General features: G+C 50.0%; 1 protein-coding gene across 8 annotated transcripts; it reads right to left on the bottom strand.

The window, feature by feature from the left end:
- Nucleotides 1–1,097: 1,097 nt before the first annotated feature.
- CACNG5 (calcium voltage-gated channel auxiliary subunit gamma 5) lies at nt 1,098–16,913 on the bottom strand. 8 transcript variants are annotated; one of them, XM_042025487.1, is made up of 8 exons: nt 16,781–16,913; nt 11,836–12,141; nt 7,474–7,554; nt 5,503–5,806; nt 4,845–4,931; nt 3,839–3,979; nt 3,079–3,224; nt 1,098–2,673 (listed from the first exon to the last, which is right to left on the bottom strand). In XM_042025487.1, the coding sequence occupies exons 4-8, from the start codon at nt 5,708–5,710 to the stop codon at nt 2,416–2,418; spliced, it is 840 nt and encodes a 279-aa protein (XP_041881421.1). In that variant the 5' UTR covers nt 5,711–5,806; nt 7,474–7,554; nt 11,836–12,141; nt 16,781–16,913; the 3' UTR covers nt 1,098–2,415. The 8 variants fall into 8 exon arrangements, with proteins under 8 accessions (XP_041881421.1, XP_041881420.1, XP_041881419.1 ...); XM_042025486.1 differs by having other exon boundaries at nt 7,474–7,557; XM_042025485.1 differs by lacking the exon at nt 7,474–7,554 and adding an exon at nt 15,639–15,806 and having other exon boundaries at nt 11,836–12,014.
- Nucleotides 16,914–17,610: the final 697 nt, after the last annotated feature.

The following is a 17,610-nucleotide window of genomic DNA, read 5'->3' on the forward strand; positions in this document are numbered from 1 at the left end:
ACAGATTTCTTCTGGCAGTCCTGCACTTGTGCTCCCTAAGTGAATGTGTGAACTCCCAGGCTCACAAAGCAGCCACATGATGAGAATCTCTTCAATGAATCTGTCCAATGCATTAAAATAATTACTTTTCTAATTCACCCCTAGACTCTGCTAAACCTTCTGGGGCCTTGAGGAAGCCATGAAGTTTTTCTAATTTCTCCTACTTGTATAGGCAAACATTTTAATTTATAAAATGAATAATTCTGTGTTTAATCAGTGCAAAGGAAAATTCCACTTGTGGACAGGGACATCTCATGATACTGCACAGGATTAATCCACAAGATCACTCCCCAGTGTGCAGGAGTGTGGCCATGGGAAAGCCCTTGTGCCTCTGGGCATCAGCAGTTTTGGTGATCCTAAACATCTCCCTCCCAAGAAGGACTGAGAATATAAGGATCCATCAAGGGCAACATGCAGAGGCAATAGCCTTTGAGCCACCAAAAATCACCAGCATCAAGCCCAGCAAACCAGACCAGGCCCTGGGAAACTCAAAATGATTGCTTGTGAACTCCAGTGTTTTTTTGGAGCCAAATTCACACTGAATATGGAGATCCTGATGAAAAACTGATGGTTTATCAGTCTGGGCCAGGTAAGGGACAGCAGATTTGTTTCTCGATGGTGGGGCTGGGTTGTGCTTTAGTGCTTGAACCTTCCCAGCAGCCAACCTGTCACTTAAAAGCAGGGACTTAAGTGAGAGGGTCATGTTTGTGGGTCATACAGAAACTGAGGGTAAATAGAACTGTGTCTACAAAAAGATGCCCTGATTTTAAAATTTTACAAATCAGGAGTCTACCCAGATATAACTAGAGATGCATTACTTGCTTATCTGGAGGAACTGGGGAGGAATAATCCTGTTCCAGAGCTGGCTGGATATACTCCTGCAGCGATGTCCTGTGGAATGGGTGTTATAATGGATGCAAACAGTGGTGCTGCACCAGGACTTGGCCCCTACTTTGGAGGAGTTTATATATAATAAATATTTAATAGCAAATAATAGATAATAATATTAAATAATAACAACGAAGAGGTGCACCATTCATTACACAGTGTGCTACAAATGAGGTTAAAACTGTGTATATTCTATTTCTTTTAATTAACAGTAAGACAAAACAAGCTCAAATATACTACGAATCCCCAGACAGTTTTGTTTTGCAGAAGGGAAATTTTCAGAATGGTTTAAAATAACAAGAACAGAAATAAAGTTTGGACAAAGCTCTTTCTCCTGCAAGGCGACAAGCTGGGGCTCACACAAGGGATCACAGCTTTTTCCTTCCCTGCCCTTTGTTTTCCACCAGTGATGCTCTCCCCTGGCAGCTGGCTAGGGCCAAAATGCCAAAGCATCAAATGAAATTTTAAAACTTAAAACCTCAAAATAAAGTTTATGTACACACACACAAAAGCAGCAAAAATACCATTTTCTTGCCAAAATGTAATATAAGCCAACTACTTTGCAGCAGTGGACTTGTATCATTGATCTCAGCTACATCACTTTACACCAGTTTGGGATCTTGCCTTTCACTGAAATAACTTCTGGCCACAATTTTTCCTAAATCCTTCACTTAATGTTTCCCATGGGAAAGCTGTAGGTTGTTTTCCACTCAATGCTGCACTGAAATTCTCCCATTGACACTTCAGACCTCCTGTCTGTAGGATGGCAGAGGAAATTTGGGTGCTGGAGCCACCCCTGAAGCTCAGCACCCCAGGGTGCCTCCAGTCTAACATGGGATTTTTAAGCAACAGTTTGCAAGTGGCCACAGAGGAACAACAACCTGCTCATGTCCAAGCCTGATGAGATCTCATCGAAGGATGGCTATTTCCCATTCCAGCCTGGTTGGAAGTGATATCCAGCCGTGAGAGATACCAATCAGTAAGTGTTCGGTCGAGATGAAATTTCTATTTTTCTAATGCTGGTTACTTCTTGGAAAGTTATACGAATCTTTTATGCCTGCTGGCACTCAGGCCAGTAAATACAGAATTCAATGATACAGTTGAATACACAAACTGTAGCAGCCTACCTATCTACACCAAAAAAATACACCGTTTTTTCCTTAGTTCTACTCTATTTTCTTTTTCCTGCTCTGGAGTCCAGCCCTGGATTTATCCCCCAGGCAGAACTGCTGTTTGCTCAGCGGGATGAGCTGAGAGAAGAGAACTTTGGAGAGATTCTTAGTTATGCAGGGAGGAATAAAACAACCCAAAAAACAAAGAAAGGGATATATCCCAATTCTCTAGGTTACACTACTGGTTATATAACCAATCTCTCTGGTTATATTTACGCTCCTATAAATAGAGAATTGGCCTGAAAGAGTGGCCTAAAAAAAGACAAATGGAGTCGGGATGTGGCGACCATCGGAGTGGGCGCGGGGCCGGCGGGGCTCAGCAGGGGGACGAGGACATCTGGTCATAGTCGGGGCACTTGAGCAGGGCTGGGTAGTTACTGTTCATCTGCAGGGACGCCTCGCTGGAGATGTCCGAGGGGCTGCGGCCCCGTCCCCACGTGTCTGGGTGCAGGAACTGCCCTGAGTAGTCGGAGCAGTTGCTCAAGCGGGGCCGGTAGAAGCCAGGGTGGGGTCGGTAGAGGTCCTCGGCCGTGTAGCGCTTCATGAACAGGTACACAGACATCACCCCGGCACTCTGCGGGACAGAGACACGGCCTGAGGCCCTCCCTGCCCATGGCTGCCTTCTGCACCACCACCCAAACAGGACAAAATAGAAATTGCCTTTTTTTGCACTGCTGCTGATGCTCAAAAGCACCCGAGGGCCATTACTTCCCTGCCCTATGCCTTGGATCTGTGCAGTAAATAATGTGGCACAACCACATCTCCTCCTCTGCTTTTCATGCTCAGCATCAAATTGTGATCAAATGCCCCACTAGTGCTCCAGAATGGGTCTGTCCCCCCATACGTCCCCTTCATGCTATGCATTACCCCTCTGCCCTCACAGCCCTCCCTTAAACCCCATCTGAGCCCTCTTTTTGCCAAAAAGCCTCAGTCTGCCCACCCCTGGGAATGGGATGCACTTGTTGCAGGGATGCGGTACCTCTGTGAGAAGGAACGAGATGGCAGAGAAGGCAAAGGACCACCCATATTTGTAATTGAAGAATGACTCCGAGTCCTTGGTCCTGTTGAGCATCTCGTCATTAATGCTGGATATGTAGAGGACCAGCCCCACCACCAGTGACAGACCTGCAGAAGGACAGTGGTGAACACATCAGGGATGAAGCTACTGAAGAAGCACCTTCTTGAAGGCCTGACTTTTGGGGGAAAAGTAAAAAAATTGTGGGAGTGTGCTTGTAATGGCTGGGTAAAGGAGCTGCACTCCTGCTGCACTAACCCAGGGCACTCCTCTCATTCCAGTCAAACATTCCCTGTTCAGGGAAGTCTGTGTGCACTGGGAGGAGGGAGCTGGCTCCAGTAGGAGCTGCTTCAAAGCTCAGCTGTCACAGCTATTTGTTTAGCATTCACACAACACCATAAATAAAACATTCACTTTTCTCATGTAGACACAGCCCAACTGAGCAGTTTGAAGTTGCAGATCTCTCCTGTGACTGATGTTCCACGAGAAGCATCCTCTCCCCCAGCACCTGCTCCTGCACGAGTGGTGGGGGCCTTTCCCCTCATTTCCACAAATGAGCTCTGCATCCATCCCACAAAGGCTGATCAGGCTGTGGGGCTGAGCTGGGAGTGATGACTCCAACAAAGAGTCACCAGGGCAGCTTAGGAGAGCACCAGCAGCTACCGAAGCAAATGAGCTCCATGCTCAAGGGCTGTCAGGAAAAAACCTGGCTTGCAAAGCTCACCTGACAGGATGAAGAATATCCCTGAGACGAAGGCGAGGATGGTCCTGTGAGGCCGGATGTGGCCAATGTTGCTCAGGATGAAGCCGATGAACATGAAGAAGAGGCTGACCAGAGGGAAGGGGGTGGCTGAGCGGATCATCTCTGTGGAGAGAGGAGCAGAGGGAAGTGAAAACAGGTTAGTATTCCCTAAATAGTGCAAGAAATGGGCTTAGCTGGGTGAGAGGGCTCCAGCTCTCCTGCTCGGACCATGTTCTGTCTGGGTTTCTCTCCTTGCTAATGAGCTGAGTAAAACATAGAATTATGGAATCATAGAATGGTTTGGGTTGGAAGGGACCTTACGTTCCAACTCTCTGCCATGGCAGGGACACCTTCCATTGTCCCAGGTTGCTCCAGGCCCCATCCAACCTGGCCTTGAACACTTCCAGGGATGGAGCATCCACAGAATCTCTGGGCACTGTGGCAGTGTCTCACCTCCATGGTGTTTGCATTTCTGAGGGTTCCTGTGTGGAGTGTTGCATAGGAAACCATCAGAACCTGCATTTTTCTCTAGCTTCACTGGTTAAGTGTTTGCAGAACACTTCTGTTTATTAAATCAGAAATGACTGCAGAATTCATCATGAGAGTTGTGACACTCCATCCTTAATTCATCTTGCGATATAATGGGCAAAATTGCTAGGGAATAAAAACAGCTGCAAATTATGGAGAGGAGACTAAAAAGCCAAACACTGCGATGAACATTAGTGCTGAATAGCCAGTGACAGTGAAATTGTACAGCTTAGAGCCTCCATGGGCATCCTGCCATTAGAAAGGGATGTCCCCAAAAGCTTAGGAGCACACTGGGTAATTCCCATAGTAAAAAATGTAGTTGCATCCTTGTGTGGCAGCACTGTCGAGGAACTCAGAGCTTCTTTGGCAAGGACACAAATGGGATTTCTTGGGGAGGTTCCTTAGTGACCCCTTAGTGCTTTGCAGGATGTAAAGGGTGGAACCCCACCAAACCACTTACTCAGGACATTGATTGTGGATTCAGATGTCAGCTGGATGTTCATGGGCATCACATATTCGATGGTGAAGCACCGGCCACGCTCCTCACCTGCGGCAGACAGATAAAAATGTGAATCCTGAAGCCAGAGGGTTAAAGGTCACCCCAGGGGCGATATCAGAGCTCCTCACTTCTCCTCCGACTTTTCCAAAGCGGTTGAAACTTTGTGACATTTCAGATTGGTCACGCTGAGATTCCCATTCCCTTTGGGTTCTATTCAACTTCTATTCAAGCCAAGTTGCTTCATCAAACTTGGCACAGACAGAGGGAATGGTCCAGCTGACCTGAATCTAAATTTTGCAGGGATGAAATGGAAAGTTTTTAGCTGCTGCCCAAGGCATCATGGCTGCAGCTCTGGAACAGGGCAGGGGGTCTGGCAGGGCAGCAGCAAACTCACCAAAGCCTGTATGCAAAGGCACATTTATGCTTTGGACTGTTAAAGGAGCTGCATGACTGTTAAAGTCGGGCATGAGGCAATGATATGGCTTGCCAAAGGTCGTGCCTGAGTTTGGAAGCAGAGATGGGTGAAGCCTCTAAAAATCCTCTTTTTCTTGCCCCTTTCCTGCTAACTGGCACTGACACACAACAAACCAAGGGGATGTTTTTGGCTGGGAGACCATACCTGCCAGAAAGCAGACCCTCCAGAGCCCTGAGTGCAGCGACAGCTTGATCTCGGCTGTCTGGTTTTGGGGCTGGACGATGCCCTCCTCCAGGTAGAGCCAGTAATCAGTGCTGACGGAGATGCCCAGGAGGCCGAGGCCGCAGACGGCGAACACGCTGCTGAGCAGGGTCAGCGCCTTCCTGCTGCAGGCGCTCATTCCCAACAGCATCGAGGGCCTGGGAGCAGCTGCGGGACACGGGAGGAGCCCTCGGCACGGGGAGCAGGGGTGCCAAAGCTCTGCCCTGAATTGCTTGTGTAGGCTGAGCTGAAAGGAGCCATTAGAACAATCACTGACAGACGGAGAGTTTGAACCAAATCCCACCCGACTGCCGCCCCGTGCCGACCCGTGGCTTGGGATGTGGGAATGGCACAGCATGGACAGGCCGGGAGCAGCTCCTTGGCTTGTGTTGGATTTGCTGCAGGTGAATTCCTGCTGCTCGAGCCAGAGCTGGCACTGATCCCCCCAAGGACGGAGCTGAACCGCAGCAACTTATCTATGCTCAGAGTCTTATCAAGCGCTGCCAGTCCCCGGCACAGGAGCTGCTGAGGATCACGGACACCGCACTCAGGGATCAACAAAGCTGCTCATAACTGCTAGGCCATCCCCCAACCCTGAGCAGCTCCCATCACCATCCCACTCCCCTCCAACACTGCCATTTTTCCACTTCCAGGGTAGATCTACCCACTAGGAGATCATGCTAATTTTGCAAAAGCCATGCTGTGTTTATGACATCATCAAACAACCCGAAGCAGAGTGGCATGACATAATAATCTGCCTTTTTTTTTATTGCCCTTGCCAGAGCTGCCAGTACCCTCCCTACCTACTCCCACCTTGTGCTTTGGAGAGAGGTGGGGAAATGGGGACAGAGAGCTGCAGCCAGGCCTTGGGCAAACATTACAGGAGAAACTTCCCTCACCCCCATGTCACTTATGTATGTCATCTCTTTTTTATTGTTATTATTTTATTGCACATTTGCTACTTTGAGGAAATTAGCAGTTCCTATGATGCCCTGCAGACTGATAAAATAGCACCAGAAATCAGAGATCTTGGTGCAGTGGAGAAAAAGTTAAATTAGTATGGGGGGGGGGGGGGGAACCACAGCAACAAAAGATTAAAGGGATAAGAGCAAGAAGGAAAAAGATGTGTGAGAGATGGTCTTGTGTGGAGAAGCAAGGAGCAGATAGTGCTGCTGACTGCTGTTATAAAGGCAGAATGAATCACAGGTAAGTGCCGTGTCATGTATATTTTCCAAGGCACATTTTGCTGCTATTCAGCACTGCAAGAAATAAAGAAAAAAAATCTAAATCCAGCTAGACAACAAAAGCTACTGACTCGAGAAGCAGGCTGCATCTTCCTTGGGCTCCCTTTAGAACTGCACTAGCTTTGTTTCACACCCTCAAGAGTGGCTCCATCACTCCTGTGTTCCCTTGGTGAACAGACTGTTTGGAAGAGAAGTACTGTTGCTGTTATCACTGCAGTAAAGGTGGTGGGTTTAGTGATTAAATCACAGACACAAATTCTGCCTGGCTCAGGAGATCACAGCTCCCTGTTCCAACACAGCCGAGCAGACTGGATGAGGGTGATTTTTTCTAGTGCCTCAGATGCAAATACATTAATTCTCACTTGCTTACAGTGACACTCAGAGATGTCAAAAGTCCTCACAGTTTGTACTTTTACACCTGAAAGCCTCCAAGGATAATGTTGTACTATAATTCCCTCATGATGTAAGCGAATAGATGATGCTGAGAGAGGTTTCTTGCTGCTCCAGCACTCTGGGGAGGTCTGAGCTCTTGCAGTGCCCATCCCCAGCACTTCTGTCTCCCAAATCCACAGCTCCCCACACCTGTCCTGGGCTGGATTTGCAGCAGTTTCATTTGGATTAACATTAAGGAAACTTGTAGTTACTGTGGAGTCCAAAGAATGGCACTTACTGAACAGATGCAACATCCAAGGTCTGTGTGCCCCTCCAGCTCACTGCTCTGGGCAGCAATAAGAGAGAAGAGCAGGGAATGCTGCTGGAAGAGAATCAAATTCTTGAGTGAGAGAGGGAGAGAGAGTCTTTAATTATTGCATCTGACCCCAAGTCCAAAGCAGGCAAGTACATCTTGGTAGGAAGCAGATGTACTTGCACCCTCAAGGCTGCAACAGCTTTGACAATTCTCTTCCATATGAAATTAAGGATTTGGCTCTTCCTGTGTTCACACTTTGCCTTTTCCCAGAAGGTTCCAGCCTACAGGAAGGGGATTGCTGTCTCCAGACAGCCCAAGCAAGTGCTCCAGCTCACAGTCCTGCAAGCTTTCCCTCCACCTTTGGCTTTGCTAACCAGCCTCATTTTCAGTGTTGTTATTTAATGCTTCCCTCAGCTAAAGAAAAGTAGGATGTGTTCCCAGGAGGAATACCTCCCTGCTAGGGGAGCAAGGAATGAAGTGCTGAGAGGATGCTCAGATTCTTTTTTCCCTGAAGAATTAGGAGGCAGCAGCTAAAGAAGAAACTGGTGGTTATGGGGCAGAGAAGCGCATCAGCCCTGCACCTGCCATTTCCAGGAAATATGCCATTTCCCATCTCTATAGATTCCCTTTGGATTCAGCAATCAAACAGCCAAAACACAGATCCTCTGGCTCATCCATTCTTTTCCCTAGCTCAGCCAGAGCCATATTTTCTAGTTGCTGCCTCAAAATGAACAGCATTTACTACAGGGTGTCTCATCCCTCTTGGCATTTTGGTGCCAAAATGGTAAAAGGAACTGGAATCTATTCTTGGCTCATGTATCATCAACAACCATCCTCCCTGCACATTTTCGTTAATAATGAGCCAAAAATCATAGTAGGGAGTATGTGAAGGTCCAGATAAAGCCACTCAGAGGGAAATAATGAAGTATTTCCTGTGATTTGTTGTCCACCAACATCAGGCACTGGAAAATAGACCCATTTGGTCTCATTTCTGTTGGTGTGACACGAGCAGCAAGGGCAGGGGTCGGGCGTCAGAGCTGCACCTCTCAATTGCCTCATTCCTTTTTCCTCTCACACTTCAATCTCCATGAAATCACGGATACATTAGAGACTGATGCCTATTACTGCCTCGCTGGCACATAGCATCCAGCCTGTTGTGACAGGGGCAGGGATGGTGCAGAATGTCTGCTTGAAACAAACCTTCCCCAGGTCCAATGCCTGGAGAATTCACAGGGTTCCCAAGTGAAAGGTTTTTCAAGGACAACAACAGGAGCTGGCTTGATTATCAGGAAGGATTTAGTTCACAATGACCTTTATCAATTGTGTTATGCTTCCTATGGCTGTTTGGTTTCCAACAGGAGCTGGATTTTAAATTAAATTAATTGAGCCCCAAAGATTTCCAAGAAATAGAACCTTAGAACTGTTCCTGCTCCTTCGATCACACTGTGCCTTCTGGTAGTAGTCCGGAGAATAATAAGGGTGGTCTGCAATGTAATCTGCTGTCCTTATAATGAATTTCTCCTTGCCTTGGAGAAACAGTTTCTGATGGAAGCTGCACATGGCCCTTGCTAGGCCTGAACCCTTTGGGAAATGAAATGAGTATTGTTTCTAACACAGTTCACCCAGATCTAGGAGTAAGTCCTTACCTATTGCTGCACAGTCACAGAAAGAAAATATCCTGGCCAGATTTCTGAGCCCACATCTGTGACCTAATGCCAAGCACAAACCGCTGCTCTGGGTTACATGGATGGGCTGATAAAAATGAATATATTACTGGTCAACTGCCTGGACAGGAAGGGTCACATCAATAAATCACTGCTCTGAGCTCACCAGAAAACAGCAGCTCCCTCCTGCCCTGGGTAAAGGCAGAAAGAGCAGGGCCAAGCCATTGATTTTTATGTGGCATCATTTCCAATTTCCTGACATTTGGGAGGAAGAGAAGCACTGCCAAGGTTATCAGAGCAGATGGGAGGGAAGGGTTTGTTTGTGGAGGGGTGCTGAGATCCAGGACAAGCCTGGTGGCCTGTGGCTGTGGATGCCTGGTCCATGCTGCAAGCCAAGGGCCAAAGGAAATCAGAGATTCAGCCATGGATCTGGAGTAGTGGGAGAGGCTGAGCAGAACATAAAGGAGAAGGAATGAAGCTGGTGAAAGGGGAGTAGGAAACCCACTGAGTAAGCAATGGATGTACAAAGAACATCAGGGACCTGGGTAGGAGCAATCAAATGCAGGAGAGCGTGAGCTGTGATGGAGCTGAACTGAAAGGACCAGCCCCCACTAAGCTGCAACAAGAAATTGGGCTGGCTAAAAATAAAGGGCCTTCGAGCAGTGTGATCCCTTTCTCAGGACACAACACAGGCCATGGATATGGGCAAAAAAAATAAAATAGGTCAAGGAGAGCAGCTCTTTCAGAACAAAACTTCTCAGAGCTGGCAGTGCTCAGGCAGGCAGGACTGTGCCGAGGCCACCACTGCACTCTCTCCTTCAGACAGCACAACTCACCCTGGCTCCCTCAGGTGCAAATCCAGAAAAGGCTGATTTGGTTGTTAATAACCCTGGTGAAATAGAATGATCCCAGTGAGCTCATGGAGCACCCAAAGGGTGCAAATGCTTCAGTTCCAAAACGGGGTGTGCAGGATGCAGCCTGAGCCCAGCTGAACTGGTGCTCTGTGGGTTGGCAGAGAGAGTTGGACTGGTGTGAGGAGCACATGGGGAGATGACTTTAACCACAGCTGAGGAGAGGAAGAGGAGGAGATGGTGAGGGCAGCACTCACGGCTCCATCTGGGATTGCAGGAGAAGCAGCTCCACAAACCTGACCTGGAAAACCGGGCAACCGGGAAGGATAGTTTTGGTTTTGGAATTACTGCTTGGGAAGGAACAGTCCTTTCTGAAGCTTGGAAAAGGTGTGCTGCAGGCAGGAGAGAAACACAGGGCTGCTCTGGTTCCATAGAGTAGCTGAAGAGAGCAGGGATGGCTGCAGGGAAAAGCAGTGAATCCTGCACTGGTACGTTGAGAAGGAAATTTCCGCAGAGGATATGGGTTGGAGTTGTTCCACAGCGTTCCCAGGTGCCCTGTCCTGGGCTGCTGGCACCTACCACCTCCACTGGCACATGTGGAGACAGAAATACACCAGGCAGCTTTAAGAGCTGCATTAGTGTCACACAGAAATGTCAGCTCAGTTTCTGAGAGAGAAAATACTTGTTGGAAAAATTAAGAAATAATCCTTTTGATGTGGAGGAGGTTTAGCCTGATATTAAGAAATAAAACAGCCCATCTCATGGCAGTTTGAACAAGGGCTTGTAACTGTGACTACAAGCAAACAAACTTCAAAGGGATCAATACTGGGCTGAAAGCTTCCCCTCAGCTGGGAGCAGCAGCGCGGCGCTGCCATTACTGACGGATAGACACGGCAGCGCTGGATCAATGGGCACACTGGGCTCACAGGCTCTCCAGGGAGGGTTTAAAAATAAACAAATGAATAAAAAGAAGGCTGGTTATGAGTTATTTAAGCCTAGATTGAGCCACAGCAATAACAAACCTATTAATTTTGTGCTTGTCATCACACAAAAGGAACACCTGATAAATAATCAGTAAGAAACGATGTGTGAGCTCACACACTGCAAGGCTCACCGCTGACTGGTTTTGGTAATGAGATTACTTGGGATTTTCTCTCTTAAACTTGTCTTACATAATTTTTCTGAGAAGTCCTCTTTTCCCTAGCACTTCCTGTGCTTCATTTCTTGCCAGTTATTTTTTACAGTTTGGTGAAAAAATCCTGCTATGGCAGCGCAAGAGTGATGGATATGCTGTAGAGAATAACTTGAATCCCCAAGGCTGACCCACTTCCCTCTCCTTCTTTATCCCACACCAGCCTTTTTGCTGTGGAGTGCTCAAACCCTGCCCTTTTGCCTGGGTCAGGTTTGCAGAGAGAGTTGTTACTGATAACTGAGCCCACCTCAGCTCCAGCACCAAGTATAAGGAGATCAAATGATATTCCCAAGGTCAAAGGAGCAGCAAATGAGATTTATTTCCCACCCCAGCGCTCACACCAGACCCTTTCCCAAACAGGCCACCTCTGCCACACTGCTGCACTTGCTGGAGTGATGGCTCTGCTCCAGTTCTTTCACACTAATGGCTTTGGATGAAGCCAGCAACTTCCAGCAAATAAAATCATGGACCAAACAGCCCTGATGGTCCTGGTTCACACGCTGCTGGCACAGCCCATGTGTGTACAGTCAGTCTCATTCACGTGGTCCTTCTGGATCCACAGATATCCCCCACAAAACTTTTATAGAACCCATCCCACCCACGTGTCTCCTTTTTCCTTGGTGTTTCAGGCTCTTACCTTCGTTAACCCCAGCGGAAGTGATGCTTTGGCAAGTGGAGCCCCTGTAATGGGGCTTAAGGTGGGAAGAGCAGTTCTGGCAGATCAGCTGTAAGGATGAGGGTCCTTGATGGATGCTTCAGCTCCTGGATGGTCTTGGGAGGAGCTGGAACGGGGATGGCTTTGGAAACAGGCAGGACCTGAAGAGAGGGCACAGCCTCAGCTCTCCCCCTCTGACCGACTCGCAGGAGGGCTGCAGGGAGCTGGGACACAGGGACAGGCAGATGGCAGGCAGGTCTCTGCATTCGTGTGCTAGCAGCTCCTACCCTGGGGTGTTGTAGAAAAGCATTACACAAAGTGCATTTCTCAAGAGGGAAACAGGAGCTAAAGCTCTGAGCTTGCAGTGTTGCCCACACCCCCAGGTCCAGCTCTCCAGGTCTAACCTATATATATTCTGTTCAAAGTTTACAACCCTAACAATAGCTGAGCCGTGTCCTTTGCAGAGCCCTTCCCAATGTCCTCTCTCTCCTCCAAATCTGACACAGAATTCTCCTACTCACAGTGTGTTAGAATGTTCACAGTCAGGGACCTGAGTCAAACTGCTGGTTTCAATACCCTACAAAGAGCTGCAAAAGCCAAATAAAAGAGGGAAATATCTAATGCTGCAAAGCAAACCAGCTGGGGACTGTGCTAGGGGAGCTGCAGAAATCTCGCTGCCATGGGAGTGGTGCCTTCCCATTAACCTCTGCCTGAGGTACATTATGGCTCGTGCTTTAGATCCCAAACACATGAACTGCAGTAACCCAGCGATCCAGTGACCCTGTTCAGGCTGCAGCATTGTGCTTCCCTCTGCTCTCCTCTGGGACAGACCCAGGGATAACGGAGAGCAGCTGGCTCAGCTGTGCACATCCATTCACTGCAGCACCGAGGTTGGGCTGCTCTGGTGGGCTATTAAGGCTTTAATAGCCGGTCCTTTTTCACTTCCAAGTATCATTTAAGTTGGCACAAAGTCCTACAATAGCCTTGTAGATTAAAAGGGGAGAATAATCCTCTTTCTTGCAGCTTTTCAAGGTTTCTGTGTCCTTCCAGCAGCAAGGCGGGTAATGATTGAAGTAGTCAAGCACCTCTTCTGTAAGATATTGATGTTATTTTAAACGGAAGTGGGTGTGAGCAGAGCCCCCAAATTCAGTGTAAGCACCTCAAGAGCTGTGCATGAAATGTGTCTGGGCTATAAACTTTTATTGCGGCAGAAGGTCTACGAAAAGCCCCAGGTAAAGCCCAGGCTCAGGAGCTGAGGCTGCTCAGCAGAGAGGGGCCAACACCCTCGGTTCCTTCTTTTCCCCTGAACGATCAGTGCATGCCAGCTTGAGCTAAATTAAGCATGCTGGGAGGTAACAATAGCATCAAGAGCTAATTAAGGCTCTTGCACTCCCCTGTGTCAGTGGGTACCTGAGCTGGGGAGACAGGAAACCACAGCTCTTCCTCCACTCCCACTCTTCTTGCCAGTGCTGGCAGCTGGAGGGGTTTTACGAACATTTTCAGAGTGATAAATGAGAGAAAGGCAGAAATCCCCTGAGGGCCCTGGGCTCTCCGAGCACTGAGGGCTGCAGACAAGTGGCACACTGGGCAGGCTGCACGTGCTGGCCACGGCTGCAGAGACCGTGCAGCCTGCCCAATGTGCCCTCGGTGTGATTAAAGATGATGGATAGCAGGGAGCAGTGCCTTGTTAGCCAGGAGATTGCACTCCCTCTTCCCTGCTTAGGAACCGGTTGTACTGCAAAGCCTTGAGCGGTGAAATGATGGCATAAAGAAAGCGCACAAGGGCTGTGTCATCCACACCTCCTGCAAACGACTTCATAGCCTGGTGACACTTGTGGCTGCCACTAAACCCAGTGACCAAAGCCAGCAGCTGCTGCATCTGGCTTTGCTCAAGCATTTTGGGACACAGCTCCATGGAAGCTGTTGGTGATGTCTTCAAGCACAACTCCTCAGGTCTGATGCTGAGCAGCCAATAAAGTTTGGTCCCATTTTCACATAGGAAAGGTCTTTGCTTTGTGCAGCTTGTTGGGCTTAATAATCAGGAATATTAATGTACCTAACAAATATTTATACATCACTGGAGGCATTAAACTTTCTACCACCCAGATTTTAGCAAGATTTGTTACCAATTCCAGTATTTAACAGTAAACGTCCCAGCAGACAGGGTGGGAAAACCCATGCATGACATGGAGCAGCCTGAGAACAGGCACAGGCACCATGAGCTGGTCAGGAGACAATGGGCTCAGCTGTCCTGCTCAGCACAGGGAAGTGCAGCCACACCCTGGGAAAGTCTGTGGGAACAGGCAGGAAATGGTCTCACTCTTCTCCATCCTTCCCCCAGGCCAACATCTATGCCCAGGTGAAACTTGGCCTGGCTGTGTGTACCTTGTCTCTGCCTGCACTCCTCTGCCATTCCCTTTGTACCACCAGGTTCTTGTTCCTGAGGCACCCACCCACCAGCACCTCTCCTGCCACCTACATCCGACCTGATATTCCCCGCCAGAGCTGCTGCAGGGAGAAGGAACATCTGTCATAATCATTTCATGTCTCCCAGGAAGAAGCCAGGGCCACCTGTAGGGTTTTGAGAGTGAGCCAGGTCCTGCCCTGGCAGACCTGAGTCTGCTCCCTGCCGATGGGGATGTCACCAAGCAGCACTGGATGAGCACTGGGAGGGAAAATGAATTATCCAGAAGTCATCCTGGGTCAGTGGGTGCATCTGCTGTGCTGCTCCAATAATGCCCTTGGTGCAGCCTTGACACTGCTCTAACGAGGGTTTTCACTGATAAGCAATGATATCTCCCTCATTAATAACAGAAAAACTGTAATTCCTGTCTTCCTAAACGACCCCACACAAATTCTACTCATCTGTAACAACCCATTTCCTGAGCCTGTTGATAGCATGCGTGTTGTCCTTTGACAAACTACATTTTGCCAGTAAATATTTTACTACAAATACCTGAAGTTGTGACTATACATCTTTAAAAATCGGTGTGACCCTGACTCCATCTTTCTAGAACACACCTAGAACCCAAACTTTCTTTAATTTCAGTGAGATTAAGATCCCTGGATAACTAGATGATGGGGTCTAGGTCAAATGTTATTTTAAAAATGCCATGTTAAACCCGGGGGTTTGAATCTTCCCAGCCGATTTAGGAAAAGCTCCCGGTTCTCACTCCAGCCATGCACAGTTCGCTGATACCATTGAAATCTCTGCAGGCTTGTGCATTATTTCTCTTTTGTATTTCATATTCCCGCCCCTCTCCATAAATAAAGCTGAAGCTGCAAAAGCTGTGCTATGGATGCTGCCAGGTGGGAATTCATTCAGCTCAATGAATATATTCAACAGCTACAAGAACACAGCAAGGGATCGGAGAAACCCCCACACAGGGGCATTTCTGTCCCCTGGATGTCACATGGAGCAGCCTGAGGGGAAGGTGTGATGGCACAGGATGGGCTGCTGGGAGCCAGTCTCCTGCCCTTTGGCTTTTTACCCGGGTCACGGCGTGACAGACTGAAATGTGCTTCTAAAACAGCGGCAGAGGAGCCTCTGAAAGGAGCCCAGACACGAGGCACTTGTGAAAGCAAAGGGCAGCAGTGATGGAAACATGGGAATGCTCCTCCAGCAAAGCTGCCAGCCTGGGTCATGCCACCAGCACTCCCTGCTGCTGCAGGAAACCCAGCAGAAATGCTCTTTTTTAGCTGAAATAGTCCTTTGCAGTGGTCTTGATGAAGCAGTGCTATCTTCAGGGAATGCACCATTCTCGCTGCCCCTTCCAAAGTCTCACCTGGACCATGCAGGCACCGACGAGCTCCGACGAGGCCTCCTCTCCCCCAGGGGGATTTGGGGGATACAAGGGACACAGTGCTGACAGCGGTGCCGAGGTCAGACCCGCTCCCCGGGCACCCCTGAGGAGCTCCTGCTGCTCCGTGCCTGGAAGCCCCAACCCTAAGAGCTGCAAAAAGCATCCCGCGTCAGGGGCTGATGAAGTTTTATGAAATGCCCGGCAATTAATCAAGAGCCAAAGGACGTGTCAGACCCTCCCTGCTCGCCGCGGAGGCTGAACCACCACATTTCACATTTCGTCACCTTCCCCAGGCTGTGAATAAGGAGCGCGTGCAGGAGTGAGGACAGGCTCCATGTCCCCGTTCCCTGTTCATATGATAACACATGATCCAGCCTTTCCCCTCACCCCCCCGGCACTTTACTTCACTTAAGAACCAGGTCGGGTTTTTCTCAGATAGCCTCGCTCAATTCACACTCCCCTCTCCAAGGGGTTTGCTGCACTGGAAAACATTCACAGCCTGACTGCCCGCAGATTTTATATTCCCTGGGAAAAATACACATCCACTCCTCAGCAAAACGTTCAAAACTCGCCGCTGAGGACGGGGATGCTCTCAGTGCCCAAGAGATGGCCTCTGTTTGAGCAGCCTGGAGGGGAAAAGCCCAGGGATGAAGCGCCGGGATTTTCCGGCTTCCTCGTGCTAAGGTGCTTCCGTCAGCAATCGGGCGAAGCCAAACGCCGCCGCCCGAGTGGTGCCGGTCCCCAGGCAGGGCACACGGGCAGGGCACACGGGCACCTCACCTGGGCACCTCGCCGGGTCCGGCTGCGCCCGCCGGGGTTCGCTGCGCTCCGGGACCGTGCTGGGGATGCGGCGGATGCTGCCCGGGGCGGTGCCCGCGCCGCCCCCCCGGCCGGTTCCCACTCCAAGGGGAATACGGAAAGCACAGGGATACCTGCCCTGAGCCCTGCGCCTCCGCCCCCAGATCCCTCTTCCCTCGGCTTTAAACTTTCAGGGGTTTACATTCAATTCAGAACCTCCACGAAGCCACCTCCTGGACCGTTTCCCCCCCGTTCCTGGGGCAGCCTGGCCCGGACACGGGAAGGAGCCCCAGCCTTCCCCTCCCCATCCCGGTCCCGGCACTCACCGGCCCCGCGGGCGCTGCTCCGCTGCGGGACGCGGCCGGCGGCCCCGGGGATGCTCCGCTCCGCTCCGCGCCGCGCCGGGAGAGCCCGGGGAGGAGAGGGCATCACATGGCGCCGGCGGGGCCAGCCCACCTCTCCCTCCCCTCCATGTCCCCGTTCCCTCCCTCCCTTCATCCCTCCTTCCCTTTCTCCATCCTCCCCTTCTTCCCTCCCCCTCCATCCACCCCTTCTTTCTCTCTCCCCCCCACCCCCCGCTCACCTCCCTCTCTCCCTCCTTCCCCCGTTCCTGCCTCTCCTTTCACCCTTTTCCTTTATTTCCCCACTTTCCCTCTATTCCACGTTTTTTTCCTCCTTTCCCTTCTTCTGCTTCCACCCATCTGTCCCCAGTCCCTGAGCTGGTGGCTCCCATTCACCACTGGGGCAGGGGTGGCAGCCAGCCCTGCTCCTGCCCCTCTCTTCCTCCTCGCTTCCCTGCACCCCCAGCCCCTCTGCACCCCACACCTGGAAAACTCTGCTCCGAGTGCTGGGTGGGCTGCCCTTCCCAGGACATGACTCCTTTGGGAGCTGGGGAAGGGAAAACTGGCTCCAGCCACCAGTGTCAAATCCACAGCTAAGGACACAGCAGACGGCGGGAAGGGTTGGAGGGCAGCAAGCCAGTGTGCTGGAGAAAGGCAGCTTGGCAGGGCTGGGACCATGGCAGGGAGAGAGCCAGGGCTAAAGGAGAGAGGGACATGGGCAGATATTGTGGGCTCTGGAAACCCCAGCCAGGCTGAGTGATTCAGCCAAAACACATAGAAGATGAGAGGCTGAGCTAAGAAAAAGGATGCAGCTC

Source organism: Corvus kubaryi, unplaced genomic scaffold (assembly GCF_017639235.1).
Source record: "Corvus kubaryi isolate FWS band 111438036 unplaced genomic scaffold, C.kubaryi_AGA036_p1.0 37272, whole genome shotgun sequence".
NCBI classification, from domain to species: Eukaryota; Metazoa; Chordata; class Aves; order Passeriformes; family Corvidae; genus Corvus; species Corvus kubaryi.

Coding starts and splice junctions, on each gene's coding strand:
- CACNG5 (XM_042025483.1), bottom strand. CDS start 5,710: ATGCTGTTGGGAATGAGCGCCTGCAGCAGGAAGGCGCTGACCCTGCTC. Junction 3,980..4,844: donor ATCCACAATCAATGTCCTGA/GTAAGTGGTTTG, acceptor CTCTCTCCACAG/AGATGATCCGCTCAGCCACC. Junction 2,674..3,078: donor TCTCGTTCCTTCTCACAGAG/GTACCGCATCCC, acceptor TCTGTCCCGCAG/AGTGCCGGGGTGATGTCTGT.